General features: G+C 39.7%; 1 protein-coding gene across 1 annotated transcript; it reads left to right on the forward strand.

Annotated features, from left to right (window-relative positions):
* Window positions 1-746: 746 nt before the first annotated feature.
* Window positions 747-7,360, forward strand: LOC111231847 (calreticulin-like). Its single transcript, XM_022759102.1, has 9 exons — window positions 747-953; window positions 1,707-1,808; window positions 2,996-3,199; window positions 3,383-3,477; window positions 3,572-3,781; window positions 5,002-5,115; window positions 5,232-5,375; window positions 5,524-5,616; window positions 6,470-7,360. The coding sequence occupies exons 1-9, from the start codon at window positions 860-862 to the stop codon at window positions 6,683-6,685; spliced, it is 1,272 nt and encodes a 423-aa protein (XP_022614823.1). The 5' UTR covers window positions 747-859; the 3' UTR covers window positions 6,686-7,360.
* Window positions 7,361-9,689: the final 2,329 nt, after the last annotated feature.

Here is a 9,689-nt window from a genome sequence, read left to right on the forward strand (position 1 = left end):
AAACTAAGGCTAAAGTTAGAAACTAGCTGACATTAACTGTAACTTAAACAAAAGTTAATATCAAGGTTTAGAAATTGTATGGTCCACTTAGTAAAGTGGTCCAAGTGAGACTCCCCCAAAGCCCCCCTAATTCACACCCTGCTGCCCAAGTACCCAAAACCACCTCAGTAGTAGTTCCTGCTACTGTACGTGTGTCCAGGGACATTTACCATGATGACACACACACACACACACACACACACACACACACACACACACACACACACACACACACACACACACACACACACACGGTGGTTACCATATGATATTCATTGTGTGGAGGATGTGGACATCTGTAACCTGTAACACACCTTTTATAGGACTGAACAAACCAAACAAAGGGACATCTTCAGCCTGTCATCCGCAGTCGTTACTAATGAATCAGGAGTTTACTTATTACTCAGTGGAACCAGTTTTTTTGAATAAACCAGTTAATCCTGTTCCTGTCATTGGCATTATAATGTCATTATAATATCATTATCAGATCAACATAAGCTTTATTTTGTAGTATTAAGGCCGATGTGTGTTTGCTGTTTGGTTGAAAGGTGCTCCTATTTTCAGGTACGAATGAATCACACATTTTGGACTTCTCTCGCCCCCACCCTTCTCCGATCTCGTCCGCTTACACCCGAGCGCTTCCGAAATATAACTCGTGGTCTCATTTCATTGGCTGGACGTTTGTCCAATGAGCAGCGGCCATCTGTGCAGGGCTCGGTGCAGTTGAAGTTCTCGGGTTACGTTTCCTCCGGTCTTTATTAGCTGCTTCCTCCTCGGCTCTGCTCTCTTCACCCCAAGGAGCTGGACTCAAGTTGCAGACATGAAGCTTCCAGTGGCCATTCTTGCAGTTTTTGCATCGATAGCTGTCACTATTGACGCCACCGTCTACTTCAAGGAACAGTTTCAGGATGGAGGTGCAGTACAGCCAATTCCACGTCTCATGTAGTCTGTGTAGGCCTTTGAATGATTGTGTTGTCAAAGTGTCTGCTTTAACCGACTTCAACAGTGTAATTTCTCTCCTCAGTGTTTGCTCTGTTACATAAAATAACCTTACTGCTTTACTTTAGCATGTTAAAATGGAGCTAGGCCATCTCATTTCTATTAGTCAAGTGAGAGATAATGTTAGCTTAAAAATACAGGTAAAGTAGCCTAATACAGCAATAAAGTAAATGTTCTAATATTGCTTTTAAATTGTAAGCTCTCTTTATCTTGTCAAGCAACTAGAATACCAAATAATTCTTGAAGTGACATCCTCATAAGTTCCTTTCACTTTTGATATCTCTCTGAACAGCGCTGAGGTCTTTCAGGTGAAATCGAGCTGGGCTGCTTCAGCTCTTCTGTTAAAATAGAATAAAATAGTCAGAATAGAAGCAGAACTTCAATGGAAAAACTAACAAGATCAGATGTGAGCTGTACAAACTGGAGACTGAAAATGGTATTGGTGTCAAATCAAAACCCCTGTCATCGAACACCTCTTTCAGACTTTATTTTCTTTAAACATCAGCTTTGATTATGAAGTCTGTGCTGCAAAAGCAGTGCAGCAATGTAATGTAGATGTGAAACATGCAGTACAATAGATGTGTAATGTAGTTTGGTAATATTGCATTAACTAGCAGAAGTAGGCAACTGCCGTGAGTGACCAGCTGAGTGTGACTGCTGTGTTCCAGATGGATGGAAGAGCCGGTGGCTGGAGTCGAAGCACAAGTCAGACTACGGCCAATGGAAACTGAGCGCTGGAAAGTTCTACGGGGACGCCGAGGCTGATAAAGGTAATTCTTACTCTGTCACAGACACAATTGATTCTAATGGATTTGTCTGAAATTAGCATGTTTGCATATGTCAGATGCTTGGTGATAGTGTCTTATCATGCAAATGTAGGTAAAACAGGTTTGGTGTATGACCTGCTCTTAGCAGAGATTATTTCCAGGACTGGAATAACCTGTCAGAGGCCCTGGGCCCCTATTAACAGCCCAGCCTCTTAATGTATTGGGTACAATTTTCTGGACCTCTCCCTGGCTCCTTGCTTTGTGGAATTTGTGATTTGTGTTTAATTAAACACAAATGAATCAAAGAATATTTAACATAAAAACTACATTTTTGACGAGGCGCGTTTTTAGGACACAAGCTCAAGATTCCACATCAACCCACTGATGTCTGCTGATACTATACTATACTATAGTATAGTGATGTGTACTTTTTTTTTTTTTAATATCTTCATTTGGGATACAACAATGAATATAGAAATATATGATTACAAGTATTTCCCTTTTTTTTATGGCAGGAACATCCACCAGGCCCTCAAATAAGGCCTTGAGGTCAAGAATTCACAAACACTGTCTCTGTATAGAAAATAACACCAATAATAGATTATAATGTATGAATATATATTTCAAATATCAAATAAGTAATCTATGAAAGAGTTCCATTTATGAAAACACTTTGCTGAGGCACCTTTCACAGAGAATATTATCTTTTCTAACTTAAGAAAATACATGACATCCTTAAGCCACAGAGAAATAGATGGAGCTTTTGGAGGTTTCCATTAAAGTAAAATATGTCATCTTCCAAAAGAGAGGTAAAGGCTAACATATCTAACTGAAGGATTAAGATGGGAAGAGTCAACAGAGACGGTGATGTGTATTCATAAACAAATATTTATTGAAGGAAGCATAAACCTGAACTTTTAAGGCAGCTTCCCAGTTTGCCCAGCTGGTTATATCTCACTCACTGAGTACCTGGCACACAAAAATTCATGATCACTTTTGATAAATATTAAAAACAAGGGAAACCTGATCAATAAGAAATTCCAAACATCAAACTGGGGAAGAGATGTGATCTGATAAGGTCCAAGGAATAAATAATTCTTTACAGACATTATAAAACTTGGAACTACTACTACACAGTTGCAAACAAAGCCTTGAGATCTTGATGCTAACAGCTGTTTGCTTCTATTTAGGTGTTCAGACCAGCCAAGACGCCCGCTTCTACGCCATGTCTGCCCGCTTTGAGCCCTTCAGCAATGAGGGAAAGCCCCTGGTCATTCAGTTCACTGTCAAGCATGAGCAGAAGATTGACTGCGGAGGTGGCTACGTCAAAATCTTCCCCTCTACCCTTGACCAGAGTGACATGCACGGAGACTCTCAGTATTACATCATGTTTGGTGAGTCATGTTTGTCTTGTAGAGTCAACCGAGGTTCACCATAGAACACAACTGTTGGCGAGCATTTGGAGGGATGTTTGCAGTGATTTCTATATTCAGCTGTTTGAAGTTTAGTCATTATTGTGCCTCCTCTGCAGTGTTAAATAAAGGAAATTAAATATATACCATGACCTGTGTCTCCAGGGCCTGACATCTGTGGATACAGCACAAAGAAGGTTCATGTTATCTTGAACTACAAGGGCCAAAACCATCTCATCAAGAAAGACATCAAATGCAAGGTAGTCTCTGCATAAAGCATCTGGAATTATTTAAACTTTTGTCTTCTGAACATGAAGTTTTTTGCTGACTAACTTTCCTACCCCCTTTCCCCAGGATGACGAGCTGACCCACCTGTACACACTGATACTGAATCCAGACCAGACATACGAGGTGAAGATCAACAATGAGAAGGTTGAGTCTGGCTCCCTGGAGGAGGACTGGGACATACTGCCCCCAAAGAAGATCAAGGACCCCGAGGCCAAGAAACCCAGTGACTGGGACGACAGGGCCAAGATCGATGACCCCAGCGACACCAAGCCTGAGGTGGGAGATCCCTTCCTTTTCATGTGTCATGGCTTGTGTTTTTGACCTGATTCTATTTAAAACATACTTAATTAATCCTGTTAATTCTCATACAGATAATTTGGTTCTTTTAACACAGTTTGGGGATTGATTTGTTAATCCTGGATGGATAAAGTTGTCTAGAATGACCATGTGCTCTTATTTTGAAATAAAAGCAAAATGATTAGAGAGTTGAAAGCATGATCAGCAATCATGTGTCTGGATGAGCACAATTAGTTAGGTGTATTGTGCAAGGTGTGAAGTCTCCCAGCATGCACTGGGACTAGATTCCTGGACATTAGTCTTGATTTCTTGTTCTACGTATGTCTGTCACCATAATTTAAAAAAAAAAAAAAAAAAAAAAAAAACCTAGATTTTTTTTTTTGCTGACCTCAAAAGTGTCACCAATATTTTAGCATGATGCCAGAATAAACAGCAGGGTTTTCACTATTATTATATTATCTTATAATATATTATACTATTTATATTATAAGCGTATTTTCACACACACACACAAACACACACACACACACACACACACACACACAAACAGTGACAGCCACAGTGAACCAGGTGAGGGGAACATAATGTGTTGCTGAGGCTAATGGTATATATTAGCATAAATAATTTTTGAGGATTTAAAAATCCTGTATTTCAGCTAAACTAGAATAAAACTGAGGTGCAGACAACTCTGCAACACAATCAGCGCTCATAGGCCTTTGTGAATATAAATGATTCCTGTTTGTTAAAGATTTGGAGACGAAAATTCATCCTTTATTTGCTTAATTGTCACAGAACTTTGTAGGAATAAGTCTCAGCTGGTTCAAACTGTAAGAAGACTGTGTGAGGTTCTCACTGTAAGAAACGTGACCACAGCTCTACTGGCCTCTCGTCACTGGTCACCACTGAAGCTCAGAATCAGTGTGTTTGATCTTTTCTGCTTTTGTTTGATTGTAATCAATTAATTGTGATGATTCCTCTACATCTTACATGTTCTCATCTGAAATCATATTTCAGTCTAAATAACTTGAATGTTTTCACAACTGTTCAAAATTAATTCGAAACCAGCTTTAAAGAACTGATAATCTTGTGTCGAATAGTCAAGGGTCAAATTAAGCTAATTTAGTTTTCATGTACATAGCCCAGTGTGCACCATGTTATGACAAAGTACTTTTAGTAACTCCGGTCCTGCTGTCTTCCAGGACTGGGACAAGCCAGAGACCATCCCTGACCCTGATGCCAAGAAGCCTGATGACTGGGACGAGGACATGGATGGAGAGTGGGAAGCTGCCATGATCACCAACCCAGAGTATAAGGTACAGGGCCTGGGCAGAGCTGTGATTGATCACCATTTAATATTGTGAAGGCATTACTTCTATCTAACTTACCAACACCATCAGTAGTTCTAACTCCTGGCGTCTTGTCTTCGCAGGGAGAGTGGAAACCCAAGCAGATTGACAACCCTGACTACAAGGGATCTTGGGTCCACCCTGAGATCGACAACCCAGACTACACTCAAGATGCCACAATGTACAAGTTTGACAGCATTGGTGTCCTGGGCCTGGATTTGTGGCAGGTAATTTCCACTAACCCACTGAGAACTGTAATAATGAATTACTGTATGTGTTGAAATCAATGACAGCACCGAGTCAAGATAAGAAGAATAATCACTTCTTTCACGTCTTTATTTCTTGAATAAATAATGTGAATGTGTTTTTGTTTAGGTTAAATCTGGCACCATCTTTGACAACTTCCTGATTGCCGATGACGTCAAAGAAGCTGAGGAGTTTGGGAAGGAAACCTGGGGAGTTACTAAGGTAGGACTGTACTTTGAAATACAAAACACAGAAGTGTGTATTCAACACAAAATAAAACATCTGCAGGGTTTGATTCCCAGTAGCACTTTATATTATAAGCGTATTAACACACACACACACACACACACACACACACACACACACACACAACACAATGCGCACAACAGTGACAGCCAAGTGAACCATGTGAGGGAGTGTTGGGTCTATACAAAAAGTACCCTGAGAACTTCTTATGATTTGACATCATATAAATAAATGTACTTGACTTGACATCATTGTAGTTGTTGTTTGAGGTCACTTGGTGAAGCATATCAGGAGAGAGTGATTGGCCATCCCAAAAATAGATAAATGGGTAAAGGAAAAGGCAGAGGAAAAAAAGTAGAAAGGCTTTTCTCACTGCATTCTCGTGTGAACTGGTTCTTGCTGACCTGTCATGGTCACATTCAGGCTCACCCATTAAACGTAGGGTGCAGGTTTTTATCTCTGGCTCCATTTGTCCACAAGCTGAAGTGTAAGACTTGAGGGGGAAATGTAATTCTTTTTGGAAGATGAACTTTGGTCTCAGAGGCAAATTTTATTATATGTTGTTTTCCATAACTGAACTCTTAAATGCATCTTCAGACTTAACTCGGAAAGAGTAAAGTGTAATGAATTTATATAGTGACTGCTCTCACTACTGACAGTGCACACAATGACATTGATGAGTGGAAACACAGTAAAACATTATAATGAATTTATTGAATACGAAGTAAGTTATTAATGTACAATATCATCTGCAGTGTGTAGATAGTTGTAGTCTAACAACAGCATCCTCCTGTTCAAAACATTAAAACAACGCCTGTTTTCCCATCAGGAACCAGAGAAGAAGATGAAGGATGAGCAGGAGGACATGGAGAGGAAACTGAGGGAGGAGGAAGAGAAGAGCAAGAAGAAGGACGCTGAGGGTGATGAGGAGGAGGAGGAGGATGAAGAGGACGGTGAGGAGGACAATGAGGAACAGGACGAGGAGACAGAGGAGGACGCCGGCACAGAGGAGGACGGCGACGTCACACAGAAGGACGAGTTGTAGAGGAGCTGGCCGGAGGACTGCTGTGTGCTTCTCTCTGCAGGTTCAGACTAATGACAGAAAATTAGCAAAAGCCCTATGGACTCTGGCCTTTCATACAGCAGCCTTTTATTCAGGTGTAGGGGTGGGGGAAGGGTGGAAGGTGGGGTCAGATCAGATTTATTTTTTATTGATTCCCTTGTTGCTTTTTTTAGTGTTCAAAGTTGAGAAGGGTTTACATGTTTTTCCTCCTGTTCTGTGTGTTTTCTAATTTAATGTGATTTCCTGAACGTGGTGTGTGTGTGCACCCTGCAGTTCCTCACAGAGCCAAGTCATTTTTATTATTGCCTTTGTTGGGATGTCCAATCAATCGAGGGTTCATGCACTTTTTTGTTCTCCTGTGTGAAGTTGTACTGTTCGTCTCTGGTTGATCCCCTTCATAATTTATTTAATCATCACATTCATTCCCTAAAAACACAAAGCTCTGATTTGTGCATATGTCCTTCCTCCAACTCTGTTTGTGTGTGTGTGTGAGTGAGAGAGTGAGAGAGTGAGAGAGTGAGAGAGTGAGACTGCATCAGAGAAACTGTGATTTTTACAATTCTCATTTCCTCATTGTTCTGGATGAGTGACTGTCCCATGGGCGCACACTGCTTTTGAGTTTCAGTGAATAAATTGAAGCTTCTCTCAACAACCTGACCCTGGTGTTCAGTGGTGACTGTGTGAACATTGTTGGCTTTATTTGAGTGTGATGTGAAAAAGATTTTATGGGTGACAGAATGGAAACAAACAACAACCTGAACAAACGTGTAACCACTCAGATCTTTGCTGAGAGGCTTTAAAAAAAACAGTATCTGTACTGATGTGATAGTTTCCTGATATATAACCTAGATAAGATTACCTAACCTTTAATTTGGGGAATTTACTGTAAACAAGTTAAATATTATCAGTTTATTTTTGACCTTGGTAACTGAATATTTGATAAAATCTACTCAACTCAGTCACTTGCTAGATTTTTCTGAGTTTTCAACTACACCCAACAGTCCTAAGCAGTAAATTCACACCGCTGAGTGGCATGTCATGTTCTATGTGCAACTCCCACACCAGCCGTTCTAGCCTCACAGCCCCTGAAGAATTATTTTTCTCCATAGCTCCACCTCTCCTCACCTCTCACTGTGTGTGTCTCTCATGTGTGTTAAATAGGTGTGGAGACAGCTATACGACTCGCATTATTACAAAGACAATAGTAAACTAGAATCCTCTCCTGGTGGTTGTCTGCCTCCTCCACTCAGACTAGTTTCAGGTTACATCCCTGTTTATCCAGTCATAGAAAATATGAACCATTTGTGTGAAATGTTGTCATAATTGCTGTGAAGTCTTAGGTAATGGCTAAAAAGTTTTTTGTGAGGTCACACTGACCTTTACCTTTGACCACCAAAATCTAATTCATCCATTCATCCTTGAGTCCAAGTGAAGGTTTGTGCCAAATTTGAATAAGTTCTTTCAAGGCATTAGTGAGATATTGTTACTGATGTCGCCAGTACAGGGGAATAAAATAGTTTAGATATGGATCTAGTTTATACTGTATATGGGTTTGTAAGCCTCAACTTTCTACAGCTCTCCATTGACTTAAACATCTTGTTTTTCATTTCAGAAAATGTGTCAAACTGTTGAGTCCATCAGTGTTAAAGAAGAATGAATTAAAGTAGCCTCCATAGTTTAAAGGTTTGTGACTGATATCAGGAAATGTCTCATCACAGCATTAGAGCACAAGCATTTGATAACATACATTCTAATACTGACACTTTATGATACATGATGCTACACACACATTTAGGTCAGTACTTAAAAAGTGTTTTACAGTGAAGCCTCACTTCTGTGGAGTGTGACCACAGTTGAGTATCAAGCCCAAACAACAGTATCAGAAGGAGGAGTACCTCCATGTGATATTGGTATGAAAATGAGACAAGTATCTTTGAACTCATTCATTCATGATGTAGACACATGAAGAGGACTTGGACACTGTTCTTTCCTCCAGTGCCTCTTGTGTGCTCTGCTAAGCACAAGTGGATCATAGAGCCAAAATCCATGTTCATTACAGTCATTAAAAGTCCCGGTTTAGGTTTGAACCAAATGATCTGCTACAGTGGTGTCAGATCAACCAGGAGCCTACAGAACCATAAGACAGGTGACACTTTCACAACTTAAATATCTTCAGGGAGAATATTAGTGATCAACAGCAGCTAGCCACATTTCATAAGATAACATAGCATGATGGCATACACTACTATTATTTTTTTATTTGAAGTTATTTGCAATGTTTTATTGTTCTATATATTTATATTGTGCCAACTTACTACATTCTACCAATGTGAACACCAGCTCTTCGTCAGTAGAGAGCAATAGTGGCAGCATTTTTAGAATCAATGCTTTATTTGTTGATGATCACTGGCCTTATAATGTCGGTTATTTACAATGTGACAATGTTGAATTTATTTAGTTTCTTGGGGTTTTATTGTTCTTCATGTGTAATATTAGAAAATTAAGAGGTTTTTGTCATGTTTTTATTCTTTTTTAAAAAATTGACTGTTGTGAACATTTAAAAAAAAAAAATGTTTAGATTTTGTACATTTTTTGTACAAGTGTCAGATTATTACCATAATGGTGATGAGTGCTGATTGGAGGGGCCCCCTGGCAATTTTTTGCTTAGGGCCCCAACCAACTCTAGAATCACCACCGTGAGTTATAAAGTATGTGGAACTTTTTTTTTCTTACATAGTATGGATGCTTTGTCTGGGTCATCACATCATTTAGGATGAAAGAAGATGCAGGGTCAGATGAAGCTGAACCAGGAGATGAAGAGGTGAGACATAAAAAATGCAAAATGCCAATACCAAGTACTTAAAATTTTTTCCAATAATATATATGTACAAATTATATGTAGACACCGTTTTATTGTCTCATTTACCTGCGCTCTCGGACTCTGGCTTATTTCCGACAGCACCTGAAGGCGGCACTGTGCTGTACC

Source organism: Seriola dumerili, unplaced genomic scaffold, assembly GCF_002260705.1.
Source record: "Seriola dumerili isolate Sdu_G_001 unplaced genomic scaffold, Sdu_1.0 BDQW01000319.1, whole genome shotgun sequence".
Classification (NCBI taxonomy): Eukaryota; Metazoa; Chordata; class Actinopteri; order Carangiformes; family Carangidae; genus Seriola; species Seriola dumerili.